At 50.4% G+C, this 18,288-nt stretch overlaps 3 protein-coding genes and 1 pseudogene across 5 annotated transcripts; 2 read left to right on the top strand and 2 right to left on the bottom strand.

Annotated features, from left to right (window-relative positions):
- Nucleotides 1–1,042: 1,042 nt before the first annotated feature.
- Nucleotides 1,043–7,863, top strand: LOC311316137 (cyclic AMP-responsive element-binding protein 1-like). 2 transcript variants are annotated; one of them, XM_084446920.1, is made up of 8 exons: nucleotides 1,043–1,150; nucleotides 2,128–2,219; nucleotides 2,595–2,738; nucleotides 3,651–3,751; nucleotides 4,420–4,556; nucleotides 5,300–5,479; nucleotides 5,578–5,731; nucleotides 6,128–7,863. In XM_084446920.1, the coding sequence occupies exons 2-8, from the start codon at nucleotides 2,136–2,138 to the stop codon at nucleotides 6,270–6,272; spliced, it is 945 nt and encodes a 314-aa protein (XP_084303046.1). In that variant the 5' UTR covers nucleotides 1,043–1,150; nucleotides 2,128–2,135; the 3' UTR covers nucleotides 6,273–7,863. The 2 variants fall into 2 exon arrangements, with proteins under 2 accessions (XP_084303046.1, XP_084303045.1); XM_084446919.1 differs by having other exon boundaries at nucleotides 2,128–2,237.
- A 189-nt stretch (nucleotides 7,864–8,052) lies between these two features.
- On the bottom strand, nucleotides 8,053–9,390 carry mettl21a (methyltransferase 21A, HSPA lysine). The gene is made up of 3 exons (XM_084446923.1): nucleotides 9,228–9,390; nucleotides 8,664–8,775; nucleotides 8,053–8,532 (listed from the first exon to the last, which is right to left on the bottom strand). Exons 1-3 carry the CDS (start codon nucleotides 9,372–9,374, stop codon nucleotides 8,135–8,137), a joined length of 657 nt encoding a protein of 218 aa, XP_084303049.1. The 5' UTR covers nucleotides 9,375–9,390; the 3' UTR covers nucleotides 8,053–8,134.
- A 589-nt stretch (nucleotides 9,391–9,979) lies between these two features.
- On the top strand, nucleotides 9,980–14,927 carry LOC311316135 (cyclin-Y-like protein 1). The gene is made up of 11 exons (XM_084446917.1): nucleotides 9,980–10,683; nucleotides 11,325–11,399; nucleotides 11,515–11,549; nucleotides 11,711–11,811; nucleotides 11,964–11,999; nucleotides 12,124–12,175; nucleotides 12,320–12,439; nucleotides 13,147–13,242; nucleotides 13,513–13,583; nucleotides 14,296–14,458; nucleotides 14,687–14,927. The coding sequence occupies exons 1-11, from the start codon at nucleotides 10,524–10,526 to the stop codon at nucleotides 14,801–14,803; spliced, it is 1,026 nt and encodes a 341-aa protein (XP_084303043.1). The 5' UTR covers nucleotides 9,980–10,523; the 3' UTR covers nucleotides 14,804–14,927.
- Nucleotides 14,928–16,073: 1,146 nt separating this feature from the next.
- LOC311315814 (frizzled-5-like) lies at nucleotides 16,074–17,817 on the bottom strand (annotated as a pseudogene). The gene has a single exon. The product of its transcript is annotated as a frizzled-5-like (transcript).
- Between the last annotated feature and the right edge of the window lie 471 nt (nucleotides 17,818–18,288).

Below are 18,288 nucleotides of genomic sequence, written 5' to 3'. Positions count from 1 at the left end.
TCACAACACTGCAAGGACAAAGGTTCAATTGGAACTAAAGTGACACCCCCTCACCCCCACCCCTCTGTCATTGAGTGCTGTCTGTCTGGCTTTGTAAATGGCTAATGTCAATAAACAGCTTGCAGAGAAAGAGTTCTACTGCCCCCATCTGGAACTAACCTTGCATGAGCCATCTGGCTTTTCACAACTTCCTAATGAAATCCATAGATTCGGCATAGAATAGAACAGATAGTAATCATTCTGCGTGACCTTACAAGGGTTACAAAACACATGTAGCCTATCACACCTGGTCTTCCCTTTCTTTTAAATTCCTCATTCCATTTTCAGCCAGAGGCAGTCAATCATTTACGCAATACACTTGTGTGGAGAACATTTTTGACACTACGGTAATCATTATATTTCTTAAAGGTCATCCGAACTAGTCTGGGGATGGGGCCTGTCTCGTTTGCAGATGTTTCTCCGGTCTAGAGCGGAAGCGCGATGACGCATCGCATAATCATCCGGTCTGGACCGGAAGAAGAACAGTTGTTGTAATGTTTTTACTGTAGGCTGCACATGGTGAAGTTGAGAGTAGATAACATTCGCGATGGCATCACCAGGCATAACACCGACGAAAATTGTAAAAGAAGATGCGAGGAGAACTACCGGTTAAGGAAAAATAAAGCAAGCGGATGTTGGAGGCGGGCTCTACAGGCTCGAACCGGATGAGGGGGCGGGCTTAAGGCAGTGAAGTAAATAGACATCCATGTCCATTCACCACTCTTCTCCCCTGCTTCCCCCCGAAGAGAGACCGGTGACGCGAGGCTACCCGAGGAGAGACCGGTGACGCGAGGCTACCCGAGGAGAGACCGGTGACGCGAGGCTACATCCGAACCAGTGTACTTTCGTACATGCGCAATTCGATTCACTCTCCGTACAAGTCCGCTAACGTTCGGTACATTTCGGTAAACCTCGTGGCACTTCGGCCTCACTCGTCTCGACTCGGGCCCTGTCGAACGAGCTGATCCTCGTCGTCTCCCTCGTTTCTCTTCTCCGCGTTGTTGTTCTCGGTGACGCGACGGAGGTGCAGCCTGACGCGGTCTCTTACGTGTCGGTCTGAATAAAAGTGGAGCTCCGCGGATCCGGGAGTGACGAAGCGAGTCTGTGTCGGGTAAGAGGATAAGCATCCGATGTGGGAGAGAGATAGAAGACTGTTCAGACAGGTGTTTTAGAAAGATCAGCACAGACAAAGAGATCATGGCGGCGGTGTTGCAGACCCACACAAATGAGTCAGTCTGGAGGCTAGCAGGCTAGCTATGAGGGAGAGACTTGGGAAAGGGGAGTGGGGGCTTAGTCCTGAAGTCAACCTCAACTAATGTACAAGCTAAGCATGTTCGCTATCAAACTAGCTACATATCGAGCTAGCATTGCTCAATCCATTTTTCCCATTTGATTACCCAGACCGAGATACATGGAGAGCCAAGCAAGGTGTGCTGTCCAGGTTTGCTGGCTAGCTGGGAAAGGTGTAGCTAGCTAGTTGGCTTCTATACATGCTCTAGAACTGGCACAGCTAGCTCACTTATATTAGCAATAGGTCCACAACCAGCGTGATAAGCTGGGTTAGCGGTTAGGCAGTCGCACAAAACCAAAAATAAATACATTTCATACATATCGTCTCTTATTCTGTTTTCTTTCCACCCCGCATGGAGCCACAGTCCAGCCTGTGTTAGCTGGTAGATGCTAGCTAGCCAGCCAATGCTAAGCAACATGGAAAAAGGCGGCAGCAAGTTTGGACATGCAGCTAAGCTAACGTTAGGAGACAAGTATGCACTTGTTAGGAGACAAGTATGCACTTCTCGTCTATCTGCCTAGCTCGCCACCTTGCACAAGAATACTTGCCCAGTCATAAATGCAGATCATTAAAGCTGATTAACTACGTTAGCTAGCAAGCTAGTAGTCTATGTTTATTATCTGGCTATATACAATTTATATCAGTTATATAAATATTTAAAAACTATTTTTAACTGCAGAAAATGCATGACTTTAGTTGAGTTCATGTCTAATTTCAGCTATGCTTAACTGTAATTAATTATTATTCTAACTGACATTCACTAGTTACTAACACCTAGTTCCCATCCTATTGTCCAGCTAACTAGATGACCATGGAAGCGGGCGCAGAAGCACAAGGAGGTGAAACTGTTTCCGAGGCCGAGGCCCAGCAGCTTGCCACTCTGGCGCAGGTACACTCATATATACCGGTAAACACAAACCTTGTTTATTTCCCATGGACATGAGCCAAACTGAAATGATTTGACACTTGACACACAAGACATCATCACTCACGGGATGAGAAGGGGGGGGGGCGGGGCCGACGGGTCAGGAAGACAATGGTGCACCACACGTCCAAAACATGTCACAGGTTTTGAGTCCTCCAGCTGTAATGTAGATCCCCCTAATCCAGATATCTTCATTTCAGACCTGTATTTATACTCGTGAAGCACATAACTAAGGCAGTCTTTTTTTACATGCTTGTGGGTGAGACGAGAGTAGACATGAGATGTGTAAAATACACGCATACCTCCATATGTGGTGTCTCAGCGGTCTCTGTGCTGCAGGTGACCATGGCGGCGGGCCAGATGTCCGGCGGGAACACGGTCACGCTGGTGCAACTGCCCAACGGACAGACGGTTCAGGTGCACGGGGTCATCCAGGCGGCTCAGCCCTCCGTCATCCAGTCCCCACAGGTACAGACAGTGCAGGTGAGCATGCCCCCCCCCTTTCTCTCTCTCCCCCCCCCCCCCCCCCTTTCTCTCTCTCCCCCCTTTCTCCCTCTCCCTCTCTCCCTTTCTCTCTCTCTCCCTCCCCCTCTCTCCCTTTCTCTCTCTCCCCCCTCTCTCTCTCCCCCCTCTCTCTCTCTCCCTCCCCCTCTCTCTCCCTCCCCCTCTCTCTCCCCCTCTCTCTCTCCCTCCCCTTCTCTCTCTCCCTCCCTTTCTCTCTCCCCCCCCCCCCACTCTCTCTCTCCCTCCCCCTCTCTCTCCCTCTCTCTCCCCCCCCTCTCTCTCTCCCTCCCCCTCTCTCTCTCTCCCTCTCTCTCTCTCCCTCCCCCTCTCTCTCTCTCTCCCTCTCTCTGTCTCTCTCTCACACACACACAGATGATATGAATTCACTGTGCGCTACACTGTCAGGTGTCTCACACAGATCTGAGACACAGGGCTCATGTTCACAAAACATTTTATCTTCCCACTACTCCCAAATAGTGCTAAATGTCTCTAGCTAAGAGTTTCCTCTTCACCTATTCACAAAGCTGCTGAGACCAACCAGACCCACTAAGGGATTGGGAGAACTCTTAAACTAGATTAAGGGCGGGGTTGACATCATTGCGATGGATGATGTCATTTTTCATGAACAAGCGTACTCATTACGCCCACAGTGATTGGCTGATAGGGGATGTGTCTCTGATTTCAACATAGAAGACCTGTAGAAGGAGGTATAATTGCTTTGTGAAATACTCTTAGCCCTAAAATTAGCTCTAAAATTAGGAGTGACACGCCCATTATTTTTTAGATGTTACTCCTAAATCGGCAAGTTAGGAGCTGTTTTCCGCCCTGAGATGTGAAGTGAATATGGGCCCTGAGCTCTGCTGGTGACCGATGCCTCTTTGGCTGTGGCAGATTTCCACGATCGGCGAGAGCGAGGACTCCCAGGAGTCGGTGGACAGCGTGACGGACTCCCAGAAGAGGAGAGAGATTCTGTCCAGACGCCCGTCTTACAGGTAAGGTCCCTTATTACAACACTTCTACTTATCAGAACTCCTTTATTCCCACTGCCATAAAGACTTTACACACACAACGAGGAAGAACTCTTTACACACACTATACCACTTTGCACATAGTTAATTTAAAAAAGCATAATATTACTATGATTCCCTGTGCTGGTTTTAGGAATGTACCGTATGTTGTTGTGTTGTGTTAACTTGTATTGATTGTTGAGCCAGTCTAAGACGATTTTCTGTCACGACAAAGTTTTCGGAATCTTTTGGCCTTCAGCTGTCAGCTGCAACTCTCAGTTCTTTTTTAAAATCAAGACTGAAGACTTTTTTTTTGCCGCTGCTTTTAATTAAATCAAATAATTATTCATTCATACACTGCACTGTAACTTTTATTCCTGTATTTTATTTTTCCTGCATTTAGTTTTAAATGTCCTTTTTTGCATTTTGTTTTATATAACCTTTTATGTCTTTCTTGCACTTTGTCTTGATGCTGTTAATGTCTCATGTAAAGCACCTTGTTGCTGAAATGTGCTACAAATAAACTTGCCTCTCCTTCAGACTTCCTCTTGCAATGACAAGGAGGGAGGAGGATGTGTTGAGGATGCGTTGCATCGTGAAATGAGGTCAAAGGTCGAGAGACTGAGGCGTGTGCGTGTTCTCTCTCTCTGCAGGAAGATTCTGAACGACCTCTCATCGGACTCGCCGGCGGTCGCACGGATCGAGGAGGAGAAGTCCGAGGACGACAGCCCTGCCATCACCACGGTCACCATGCCCACTCCCATCTACCAGACCAGCAGTGGCCAGTACAGTAAGTCCCCCCGGCCACGCCCCCTGTACTCTTACCCTGGGGGGAACCCCCCTAGAACATGGGTTCCCAAACTCCATCAATGTGGGCCTCCCTTCTGAAAACAGTGACACACCCGCAGCTCCCCAACCCCCCAAATTTGTCCATTTTGCAAGGCAGCGTTAGCTAGCCCATAACGTTACACAGCTAAGTTAGCTTGGTGGCACCTGTTGCTAGGTAACGTTATGACGTTTTCGCACATTACATTCATGCCTGTGGGGGTAGGCTCTCTCTGCACTATCCACAATTTAGATTTAAATTTTCTGACCTTTAAAATCACGTTTCATTAGAAAAAAGAAGATTTTTTATTTTTTTTTACCCCTAATAATCCCTCCGCGCCTCTCCTGAATTTCTTTGGGGCCCCCAGGGGAGGCCCGCCTCAGTTTGGGAATGCCTGCCCTAGAACTCCCCATGTAGATGGCGTTCAGACAGCGGGTAGAAACTCTCCCCCCCACGCCCCTTTGGCGTGAACACGGCGAGTTACCCCCGAAGGTTCGTACTTCGGGGGGACGAGTACGGCGGCGTGAAAGCGTTTATTTAACCCAAATATTAACAGGAACCCATTTTCGTTAAGAAGGACAACGTACGCCCTTAAGAATCTCCGTGTATCATTTGTGTAATTCTACGCCTGTTCGTCGGTACTTGACGACGCCCCTGACCTATGACCCCTGACCTGTCCGCCGTCTCCTCACTGCTCCTCCCTGCAGTCGCCATCACCCAGGGCGGGGCCATCCAGCTGGCCAACAACGGCACCGACGGGGTCCAGGGCCTCCAGACCCTCACCATGACCAACACCGGGGGGCAGCAGGGCGCCACCATCCTGCAGTACGCCCAGACCAGCGACGGTCAGCAGATCCTGGTGCCCAGCAATCAAGTGGTCGTGCAAGGTGAGAAAACAGATCAGCTGTTTGGAGGTGGGGGGGGCGTGTCTTAATGTGATCTCCCCGTCGTCTCCTGACCGCTCTGTCGCTGCCCGTCTTCCCAGCCGCCTCCGGCGACGTCCAGGCCTACCAGATCCGCACGGCGCCCGCCAGCACCATCGCCCCGGGGGTGGTCATGGCCTCGTCCCCCGCGCTCCCCGCCCAGGGGGGCACCGAGGAGGTCACGCGCAAGAGGGAGGTGCGGCTTATGAAGAACAGGTACGGGTCGCGTGTAGGGCTCGGTTAAAATAAATCGATTCATGAATCCCAAAATCGATCTTTTATTTAATGAATGAAGGAATGAATAGTTCATTAATTCATTCAATGATTCAGTCATTTATTTTTGGAAATCAGTATCGATACCCAGCCCTAGTATTGATGTGTTGCATAACTTGGCAGTCATGTAATTAAGGTTACAGCAACAAAAAAAAAAAAGTTTTTAGTAACACTAACCGAATCGATATTGAATCGAATTGAATCGTGATAATCCATTCTGAACCTTGTGAATCGGAATCGAATCGATTCTTGAAATTCGAAACGATACCCAGCCCTAGAATAGAGTAGAATGTGTTGAGGGGGGCCGGACTGGCACTCACTGCTTTGCTCCGCCCACAGGGAGGCGGCCCGGGAGTGCCGTAGGAAGAAGAAGGAGTACGTCAAGTGTCTGGAGAACCGCGTGGCCGTGCTGGAGAACCAGAACAAAACGCTCATCGAGGAACTGAAAGCGCTCAAAGACTTGTACTGCCACAAATCTGAGTAGCAGCCGGGGCCCCCAGGGGCCGGTGGTCCTCATGTACAGAGACTCAGCACAGACAGAGCCATGCATCCGGACCCCACCCCCGTTTTTCTACCCGTCTTCTTGACAAAAAACAAACACAAAACAAACGCTAGTGTCTCTTCAGAGGCACACGCGCTGGCATAGGACTAAAAAGACGAGCCCCCCTTCCCCCGAGCCCCTACTGCCCCTTCCTCCTCCTACTTTGAGATTTTTTTAACCTTTATTTTACAACTTGAAACACATATGAACTTAATACAATCAGGAGTGGCCGTTCAGTCTGAAGGATGGAGGGGGAGACCTCTGTCCCTCTGAAGAGTTCACCCAGCAAAGGGGGGTCCCCTGTGGAGACGTTGGGTGGTGGGGGGTCCCCTGTGGAGACGTTGGGTGGTGGGGGGTCCCCTGTGGAGACGTTGGGTGGTGCGCTCAGCCCATCTCTGGCTGGGAAACCCAGTCGCCTGCAACCTCTGCGCCAGGAAAACACTCAGAAGCATCACCAGCTGTGGACGACTCCGCTGCCCACCTCCAAGTCTGTTATGGAAGCTTTTAGTTATACCCGACCCAGGAATTGACGATGGTTTGGAGAGGTTATCATCTTCACCGGGTGCAACACTTGTACATGTACTGTTCTGATTGCTTTAAAGCTTCTGTTACCTTACTAACACTTAATTGAAATGTAAATGAACTGTCATGGAACGTATTATCTTTTTTTTTTGAGCTAGACTTGGTTTATCATGTCATTCTGCCTCTTTAATACCAGCTTTGGTAGATAAAAAAAAAAAAAAAACCCATGGAAACAAAACATTTGGTAGGGTTGGAGAATTGATCTGTGGTTAATGTAGCTGGGGGGGAAAATGTTAGTGACATCATCTCCAACAACTAACAAAGCTGCGGATGAAGTGTGAACTTAACGAGCAGCTCAAACGGAACCCATCGAATGCCTGAACTCTAATTGCATTTTTTGGACATTTGACTGGAGGCGATGGGTCTTGTGTATCGAGCTTTGGGTCTGAGTGGCATTAATTGTTGTTTGTATATCCCTGCCCCCCCTACACATAGTTCTACTTCCATTGTGGAGTAAACTTGGTTCCCAACAGCTCTGACAAGGACAAGTGAAACATTATGACACTGTAAAGGGATCGGCATTGTCATAAACCTCCACTGCATGGTCCAACTTTTACATCCGACAGATGTAAGTCAACCAATGTGGAATTGAACCAGTCTTCTGTTTGATTGGATAACAGAATGCCATATGGTATTATTCTGTCATAGTCATTGTATCCTTTATTTCTTTTCTTTTTTTTTAAACAACTTTTGTTGCCATTTATATTTTGTATTAAAGTCAGCATCACTTGTATGAAAAGCAAAAACAATTATATTAGAGCTATTACATTTTTGGCAGCTGTTAATAAATGTGTTTCTGGTATAACTTTTAACCAGCCTGGGTCTTTTCAAATTAATCCCCATTTCTGACCTCTGACCTTTCTGGCTGGAAGACTTCCCAGAAGCGCCCAACTTCTCTGCCACTCCGGTGTGAGAGGGGAGGTCGGCCATCTTCTTTTCACTGGGTGTGTTCACCAAGTGCATCAGATCGCTTAGTTTATTTACGAATTTCGTTGAAAAATCATACTCCTATACCCCCCCTCCCCTGCCATGTATGGGTCAATATATAAGCATTTCTATCCAGACCACAACGCCTACAGATAAGAATCGGGAGACTGATCGAGTAGTCTCACGCCAAAAGTTACTGTGAGAGAAAGCTGAGCGGTCTGTGATCGACTGACTAGTCAAACGCGTCGGTCCGTCCGATCGCGAGCGAGGGACCCTGGCTACTCCGGGGGGCTCCTTCAGAGATCCGTCCTGGCTGGACGCTTCACAGCCCTGTAAACGTGAATGTCCCTCTGGCTCTCATAGTGGACCTCCTCCACGGAGAACCTCTGCTTCAGCATGTCCAGGAACCTGGTGTCTCTCTCGTAGCGGATCTTGCAGGAGAGTAACACCACAGTGTTCTCTGAGCATAGGTGCTCCAGGGTCCGTAGCAAGCTCACAAACGTGTCCTCCAGGTACACGATGTCTGCTCCCAGCACTATGTCAAAGCCCCCTACTGGGTAGCGCGCTAGCTCCTCGCCCCACGTCAGCTCGGAGACCTGCACTGCCCCCTGCTGCTCTGGTGCTAAATTGGCCTTCACATTGGCAGCCAGGAAATCCAAGGCCGGCTCCCGGTCTGTGATGGTCACTCGGGCACCTGAGGGGGGAAGATCATGATGGGATTATAATGTAATTTCCAGGTCTGGTCCTGTTTGTTGCAGTTGGCTGATCACGGTCAGTGGCACAGTCAGGATGGCGCAGTTCGCCATGTTATAAGGTGATTCTCACCTAGCAAGGCTGCGACGATTCCCACCAGCCCAGTCCCGGCGCCCAGCTCAATGGCCACCTTTCCCTTTAAATCGACCTGTCCTAGTTCCAGGTACATACACAGGACCACAGCCTGCGGGAAGAGTGAGAGGTTGGGGTGAATTCATCAATCAATCAATCAAAGCTTTATTTGTATAGCGCATTTCATACCCAGAGGCAACACAATGCGCTTTACAGAGAACAAGGGAGGTGGGCATACGACCCACTCTACATATTCCAGAGGGAAGCAAAAAAAAACAGTAATCACCCGGGGGCCAGATAAGTGAGCTGTAAAAATTCTTCCCTGACCCCTCTCAACAAGGCGATCGAGCAAGCTCCAGGAGTATGTTTCTCTACCGGTGAAGAACATTTATAAAGCAATACATTACATGTATTGTATTATTCATGAAATGGAGAAGTTAGATCGTCAGCGCCAAAGAGTTATGGATGTGCAGTGGTAGGGTATACTGTTAGACATATTTTGAAACCAAAGCAACCCTTTGGGGCCCTCGGGAGCCAAACGTGCGATTCAAACGTGTCACTCACGGCGTCCCATACGACGGCGGCTACTCCCAGCTGTTTCCAATCCTGGGCGAGGGTGAGGTGGCGGTTAGCGAAATGAAACTCCGCGGACGAATTATGTAGTTTAGATAGTGCGGGCAAGGGGTTCTCCACATAAGGAACTAGTGCCATTATCGATTAAAGTCGTTGAAATGTCCCCTCATGCCGTGAATGCAGAACAGTACATACATCCGGTGGGCCGGTCGTATGTAACAATATGCTTTCCACCAATCACTGACGAGAACTAAAGGTATTTCTGCCCAATGGGGTGGACGCGTTTAAAATGGGAGGTCGCCTGTTGGTTGAAGCGGATTCTGAAGACTAGAAGGGCTGTTCGGTATGATATGCATATACCTCCCCGCGGTGTACCGGCAACATTGGATTTCCTAGCGCTTCTCAGCTCCGTCCGATGTATCCCGCTCCGCCTGGAAGGTTTAATACCCCCTGACCTCCCTCATTGCACCACAGCGGTTCATCTTTAGCTCCGCCTGGAAGGTTTAATACTCCCTCATTGCACCACAGCGGTTCATCTTTAGCTCCTCCTGGAAGGTTTAACACCCCCTGTGCTCCCTCATTGCACCACAGCGGTTCATCTTTAGCTCCGCCTTTCAAACTAGACCGTTGACAGATACGCCGGCGGAGCTAAAACGAAGCAACACACGGCGGTCAACTGCAGTACCAGTGGTTTGCAATCGTTACCTAGCTAGCATAGGCTATCTATTCATTGTATTGCTTGATCCCCTTGGATATTACTATTTTCTACCTAGTTTTATGGAATGTGCACGTTGTCTCCAGACCTCATGCATGGCGAGTCTTTGAAGAGCCCCAGATTGACTGACAAGTGAATGTGGAGTTAGCACTGGCTACATCAGATCAAGATTAGCTAGAGGAACGCTAGCTAGTGCTGGCCTGGTAGCTGGTCATCTTTTGGGATCCACTGCAGTGCATCGCCCCAAAAAAAATAAGGATTTAGCCGTCTGTTTTGGCTTGAGTAGCTGAATTAACCGATCAAGCCTCTCGATATCTGCTTGACGTATTAATGCGCTATGCCTCTGCGCACACGCCCTGAAAACGAGAAGCGGTCAGCTGTTCAGTGTGGATGGTGTTCAGATATAACGTTAAACCCTATATATGTGGTCAATGCTAACAAGCCACAGAACAGATGTGACATCTTGAAACCTGACATCAGCGTTTTGGTCTGATGTTATAACAGTGAGTGTGTTTCTGAGTTGCATGGGATGCAGTGGTAGCCTAGTCAGGGTCTAAGTTAATTGCTCAGTCATGGGGGCCACCGTCTCGTGCTGCATGTCCCCCGGGGGGAGCCCGAAGACCCCCCGGAGAGAGTACGAGCTGGAGGACTACCCGATCACCACCACCGAGGACGTGAGCGAGGACACCGGGACCTACCTGCAACACATCAGCGACAGAGAGGTCCCAGACGGTAAGTGCACGGTTAAGAATGCGTCATCAATGGAGACACACCTCAAGCGATCAATGGGCTCCGGTGATGCACCGGGACCAGCAGCGGGCCCTAACTAAGCAAGCGGTTGCAGTCAATCAATCAATCAAAGCTTTATTTGTAGAGCGCATTTCATACCCAGAGGCAACACAATGCGCTTTACAGAGAACAAGGGAGGTGGGCATACGACCCACTCTCTACATATTCCAGAGGGAAGCAAAAAAAACTGTAATCACCCGGGGGCCAGATAAGTGAGCTGTAAAAATTCTTCCCTGACCCCTCTCAGGCGATCGAGCAAGCTCCAGGAGTATGTTTGTCTACCGGCTAAGAACATTTATAAAGCAATACATTGCATTAAATTACATTTCAGAGTGAGAGAAGCTAAAAGCATCATAGGAGAGAGAATATTCTACGGACATGCTACATCCACAGCGGATGCAGTGCACTTCATGTGATATAAGCCTTTCTTGAAAATCAAGATTCAGCAGTGTAGCTATTTGCCAAGTTATTGCGTTTCATAGTGTTATCCATAGCCAGAGTTGATCCTTGGTGTGTTTTTATTTATTTATTTAACCTGCTGATGCTGTCTGTTTGCCAAACGTCATCTTAATTCTCTCTTTCAGAACTGGCGCAGGAGTCCAACCCTTCTGACCATCCACGGGCCAGCACCATCTTCCTCAACAAGTCCCAGACAGACGGTGAGTCTCTCAGGTGTTTAACGGAGAAACAAAGGCATGAGTGACTGGCGGTTGTGTCTAAATCACGCTGTCGTGCGCCGGTTGTTCCACTCATCTGTCTGTTTCCCTCCGTCAGTGAGAGAGAAGAGGAAAAGTAATTACTTGAATCATGTGAGTGCTAAACTTAATCCGTCTGAAGCAATGATGTGACTTTGATGGAGAGATCTGGACAGAGACCAGATGTAGTCTTATCGTCCGCCTTTCACTTACACTCTGTTTCTCTCTATCACACATAAACACACACACACACACACACACACACACACACACAGATGTCCCCTGGGCTCCTGACTAAGAAATACAGCTCATGCTCCACAATCTTCATTGACGACAGCACAGTCAGCCAGCCCAACTTGAAGAGCACCGTGAAATGGTGAGGGTCCCTCCTTCCCCTCTCAAACACACTCCGCCATTCCGATGGTCTCTCTTAGGAGCTGGGGTGCCATTCCCGCCGGTCTCTCTTAGGAGCTGGGGTGCTTGTCTTTGCGAGGGCTCACCGTCTGTCTGTCTTTCTTTCTGTTCTAGTGTCACACTGGCGATATACTATCACATAAAAAACAGGTAGGTTTCATCTGGATCGTCATCATGTCACTAGACAGACTAATGTTATGTCGGCGTAGCTTGTGGAAGCGACCGGTGTTGCCTCTGGTTTGTAAGGGGTTAACAGCTCTTTTTTTGTCATCAGGGATTCAAACCGCTCTGTGGATATATTTGATGAAAAGAAGCACCCGTTAACGGTGAGTTCTGTGATGGACAACCGCCGCCCGCTGTGTGTGTGTGTGTGTGTGTGTGAGAGAGAGAGTGTGTGTGTGTGTGTGTGTGTTCGCCGTCTTGTTGTGTGACTGCGAACTGAGCCGGCTGTCCCTTGTGTTCTGTCCCAGCGAGAGAAGGTTCCAGATGACTACGCCACCGTGGACCCTGAACACAAGCTCATCTACCGCTTCGTCCGCACGCTCTTCAGCTCGGCCCAGCTCACCGCAGAGTGTGCCATCGTCACACTGGTAATCTGTGTGTGTGTGTGTGTGTGTGTGTGTGTGTGTGTGTGTGTGTGTGTGTGTGTGAGAGAGAGTGTGTGAGTCAGTCTACCACACAGTGGTGTCACAACCTGGCTATGTTTTAATTGTGTGTGTGTGTGTGTGTGTGTGTGTGTGTGTGTGTGTGTGTGTGTGTGTGTGTGTGTTAGAGAGAGAGTGTGTGAGTCAGTCTACCACACAGTGGTGTCACAACCTGGCTATGTTTTAATTGTGTGTGTGTGTGTGTGTGTGTGTGTTAGAGAGAGTGTGTGAGTCAGTCTACCACACAGTGGTGTCACAACCTGGCTAGTTTTAATTGTGTGTGTGTGTGTGTGTGTGTGTGTGTGTGTGTGTGTGTGTGTGTGTGTGTGTGTGTGTGTGTGTGTGTGTGTGTGTGTGTGTGTGTGTGTGTGTGTGTATGTGCGAGAGAGAGAGTGTGAGTCAGTCTACCACAGTGGTGTGTCACAACCTGGCTATGTTTTAATTGTTGAGTATTTGGTAAGCGTGTCTATTTTAAAAAAAAAACATTAAATTTACTAATGATTATGTACCCATGATTTAGAGGTGATGTTGATTTTATAAGCCCTTTGGGGTTTTCTAGATGTTCACCTGCACAATCTCTATTGTTATTGTTGTTCTCTGTTATACAAAAGTGCAAATGAATCAATGTAGGTCTGTTCCCCCTCGGTCCTCAGGTGTACCTGGAGCGGCTGTTGACCTACGCAGAGATGGACATCTGTCCGTGTAACTGGAAGCGCATTGTGCTGGGCGCCATCCTGCTGGCCTCGAAGGTTATCTAAGGCCTTATCTAAGGCCTCTATGTTCTTAGCTAATAGACAGACATGTCCCGGGAGCTTGCTCCATCGTCTCGTTGAGAGAGGTCAGGGAAGAATTTTTACAGCTCACTTATCTGGCCCCCGGGTGAAACTGTTTTTTTTGCTTCCCTCTGGAATATGTAGGGGTGGGACCTATGCCCCCCCTCCCTTGTTCTCTGTAAAGCGCATTGTGTTGCCTCTGTGTATGAAATGCGCTATATAAATAAAGTTTGATTTGATTTGAAGGTGTGGGACGACCAGGCGGTGTGGAACGTGGACTACTGCCAGATCCTGAAGGACATGACTGTGGAGGACATGTGAGTGTATCCCTCCGCCCCTCTCCCACAATAAAGACATGACTGTGGAGGACATGTGAGTGTATCCCTCCGCCCCTCTCCCCAATAAAGACATGACTGTGGAGGACATGTGAGTGTATCCCTCCGCGCCTCTCCCCAATAAAGACATGACTGTGGAGGACATGTGAGTGTATCCCTCCGCCCCTCTCCCACAATAAAGACATGACTGTGGAGGACGTGTGAGTGTATCCCTCCGCCCCTCTCCCCAATAGAGACATGACTGTGGAGGACATGTGAGTGTATCCCTCCGCCCCTCTCCCCAATAGAGACATGACTGTGGAGGACATGTGAGTGTATCCCTCCGCCCCTCTCCCCAATAAAGACATGACTGTGGAGGACATGTGAGTGTATCCCTCCGCCCCTCTCCCCAATAAAGACATGACTGTGGAGGACATGTGAGTGTATCCCTCCGCCCCTCTCCCCAATAAAGACATGACTGTGGAGGACGTGAGTGTATCCCTCTGCCCCTCTCCCCAATAAAGACATGACTGTGGAGGACATGTGAGTGTATCCCTCCGCCCCTCTCCCCAATAAAGACATGACTGTGGAGGACATGCGAGTGTATCCCTCCGCCCCTCTCCCCAATAAAGCCCAGCGTTTCCCCCAACAACACACCCGACATGGAACTACTGCGCAGGCCATAACGGGAGACCTGACCCTCCCTCTCCCACAGGAACGAGATGGAGAGACACTTCCTGGAGCTGCTCCAGTTCAACATCAACGTTCCGGCCAGCGTTTACGCCAAGTACTACTTTGACCTGCGCTCGCTGGCCGACGAGAACAGCCTGAGCTTCCCTCTGGAGTCCCTGAGCAACCAGCGCGCCCAGAAACTAGAGGTGAGGGGACTACGGTAGATCAGGAACTCCTGCTGTGTGCACTCGTTGAAGGGGGGGCAGAATATGGTGTTGCACTCTTGGAATATTAGTGTCCACACAGGGAAACTCCTATTCTGTTGTGGGTGTCATCATTCTGTTGAATGAGGGGGTTTTATGTTGATGTCGTTGGCTGGCGGGTGTCATTGTGTTGTTGATATTTCATTTCCTGATTTTTCATGTCATGTCCAGGCTATCTCCAGACTGTGTGAGGACAAGTACAAGGACATCAGCAAGAACGCCATGAAGAGATCTCTCAGCGCGGACAACCTGGTGGGCGTCCAACACTCCCACGCTGTGCTGTCTTAGAGATGGCGTACACAAACACGTGGACACACACACACACACACACACCCTTTGGAGCTACCCTGTGGTGTAGTTTCACACACACACGACCGGGAGAGGACACTGACGGTTTTCTTTGCTTACTATGTAGGCCCTTAGCTGTGAAATGTATCAGTTTGTAAATTGAGATCATTTTCAGTTGCTGTATTTTAATAAACTGTATAGAATGAGTGTCTTTCTCGTGAAAAGCTGATCTAAATCAACAAGGAGAAGCGACTCCTATTCTCACCACAAGATTCACATTCTTTACATTTGAATTTGAAGCCTGATTTTAATCATCTATGAGCATCAGTGAGATCTTAACAGATTATAACATTTCAAAAGCAATCAATATTTTGTCAACAAAAGCAATATGTTGAAGGGATATCTCACACATCACCTCACTATTGAATGACATTTTACCAACATCACAGCTACTACGGACTACTTAGACAGGCACATTGTAAATACAAAACATTAAAATATCTCTAATTTTATAGTACAGCTTGAGAGAGAGCAGGAGGGGTAGACCATGCTTGAGAAAGATGGGCTCAAACCTACTGAAGTGCCATTGTAGTTACAGAAACCTGCCACATGGGGGCAGTATATACTAAACTAGACCGCTTCCTCTATGTTGGAGAGTAGCAGTTCAGCAAGCGTTTAGTAAAAACTCTTCTCACCGTTCACCACCAGTTACACTTAATAGATTTGTAGGTAGATGTTCTTAACCCTGCACATGAGTACAATACATCTACAATGTCCCATTATCACATACATGGAAACAGATTTCACACAATGAGCACTGCAATCCTAACAACATATCCGTCCTTGACCAACACTTTAAATAAAACATACACACAAATAAATAGTGATTATCTATCCTCACTCTAGGCTACACAAAACAGAATGTGGCAATGCTGTTGTCACTGGGGCATCGAGTCATCTCCCGGTAACCTGCATCCTCGTTAGCCACGTCACGGTTTACAGCTTCCTAACTGGCTGTGACATTTACACTTAATTAAAATCTGCTCGCAATTTAAACCAACATGGCTTCAGTCACTGGCACATTCAACTATGACCTTTATACAAAAATACACGATTTGATTCTATATTCTCCCAAAACATTGTTTTAAGCAGGTTTCTTCTTTGAAGATTTCAAGTATAAATACAGGGAGAGAGAAAAAAAAAAGACGGTGCATCATTTACAACTGAGTTCAATAAGTTAGGCTTCTTCTGCATCCAGGGGTCGGTCAGGTCAGACCGAGGGGTGAGCCAGGGGCTTGTGGTCCGTCTGGGAGGCCCCGGCGCGGTCCGAGAGCGAGGCGCCGGCCTCTCTGTACACGGAGGCCCCGGAGGGCTTGTGGCCCCGGCGGGGCCGACACCTGGCCAGGGCCCTCCCCCACGCCTCCAGCGTCTTCCCCGACCACACCCACACCCCCGAGGTGATCCCCACCACCAGGCTCATGAAGTACTTGAGCATGAAGACGGCGTGGTCGGGCCCCGGGCGCTGCTGATGGCGGTCCGCCTGGCAGGTGCACGCCAGCGCCCGCTCCCACCGGGGCCGCAGGTGCTGCTCGTACGCCAGGCAGGCCGCCACGGCGCCGGCGGGCACCGTGTAAAGCACCGTGAAGAGCCCCAGACGCACCATCAGGTGCTCCAGCTTGTCCGTCTTGGTCCCGCCCTGCTTGATGACGCTGCGGATACGGAAGAGCGCCACGAAGCCGGCGAGGAGGAAGAGCGAGCCGGTGAAGAGGTAGACCACCAGCGGCGCCAGCACGAACCAGCGGAGGCTCTCCACGCTCTGGTTGCCCACATAGCAGATGCCCGCCACCGCGTCCCCGTCCACCGAGCCCAGGGACAACACGGCGACGGTCTTGACGCTGGGGAGGAGCCACGCCGCCAGGTGGTAGTACTGGGAGTAGCCGGCGATCGCCTCGCTGCCCCACTTCAACCCCGCCGCCAAGAACCAGGTGAGCGAGAGGACCACCCACCAGATGGAGCCGGCCATGCCGAAGAAGTAGACGAGCAGGAAGACCAGCGTGCACGGCGCCGGCCCCTGGGCGTCGTAGAGGACGCGCTGGCGGTCCTCGGAGCACGCCACCCTCTCGTGGCCCGCCGCCAGCCTCACCAGATACCCCAGGGACACGCACAGGTAGCACGCCGCCAGGTAGACGATGGGCAGCTCCGGGTACTTGAAGCGGCCGCGGTCGATGAGGAAGGTGGCGACGGTGGCGAGCGTGGACAGGAAGCAGAGCACGGACCACAGGCCCAGCCACAGGCCGGTGAAGGCGTGCTCGTCCTGGGTGAAGTGAGGCTGCCGGCAGGGCTGGGCGCACGCCGCCACGGGGCCGGTCCGGTAGCGGGAGGCCGGCGGCGCCCCGCCCTCCACGGGCACCAGCGGGCGGCGGCAGCGGCAGTCGCACTCCTGGGGGGCGCGGGCTTTGGGGGGCGGCGGCGGCGGCGGGGGGCGGCGGCGGGGGGGGGGGGCCGTGCGGCGGGGGTTTGGGCGCCGGCGCCGGCGTGGGGGCGGTAACCTCGCTGCTGTTGCGGTCCATGCAGAGACGGTCGGCGTCGCCCAGCTCCGGGAGGTCCTCGCAGCCCATCCGCTCCGGCCACTCGAAGCCGTACTGGCTCATTAGCGGCGAGCAGCCGCGCTTGGCGCGCTCGCACACCGACCGGCACGGCGGCACGGGCTTCCGGTAGTCCGGGATGCAGATGGGGGTGTACATGCTGCACAGGAAGAACAGCAGGTCCGCCGAGCAGTGGATGCGCACCAGCGGCCAGAACTGGTGCACCTCCAGGCCCACCTCCTCCTGGGTGTCGTGGTTGAACTGGTTGGGCATGTAGGTGAGGTTGTAGCCGATGCCCTTGCACATGGGCACGGTGATGGCCTCGCACGCGATGCTCTTGGAGGCCGTGTGGCCCGGATGCGCACGCAGCAGCAGGAGCACAGGCAGCAGGAACACGGCGAGGGGAGAGGAGGTCGCGGAGGTCGCCATCTCAGATCGTCCGAGCCTGAGGTTTTTAAAACCGGGGAAATGCATTGGATGATGTTATTGAATGTGACAATGCATATCAATTACTTCATTTGATTCTTAAATTTCACCTATGGTTGAAACACAGGCATGGTTATTAATCCAACCGTAATAGGCTACATGATCAATGAATTTCCCCTAATTGGATATTGAAGTTCAACGTTTAAATCATGTTTACACTCAAGCCCAGAGGTAACTCACCGCATTAATCACGCAAAGCTTCTCGTCAATTTATAGTGCGCAATTACTAGCCTACTGTTTATGTGTGATCAAAAAACACAAAACGAAACTCCATGATCAATAACAGAGAAGACAGGTTTCATTCAACTTTACATCCACGATCAGTAGCCCAGTACATCCCGAGTGAAGATCTCCCGTTTCATATGTGCGCTCCTGCTTGCAAATCAATCAAACTGTAGCTGTCATCAAACTGGA

Source organism: Borostomias antarcticus (genome assembly GCF_949987555.1).
Source record: "Borostomias antarcticus genome assembly, chromosome: 12".
NCBI classification, from domain to species: Eukaryota; Metazoa; Chordata; class Actinopteri; order Stomiiformes; family Stomiidae; genus Borostomias; species Borostomias antarcticus.
Note: the sequence above shows the minus strand (reverse complement) of the source record. Positions and strands in the feature narration are given on the sequence as shown.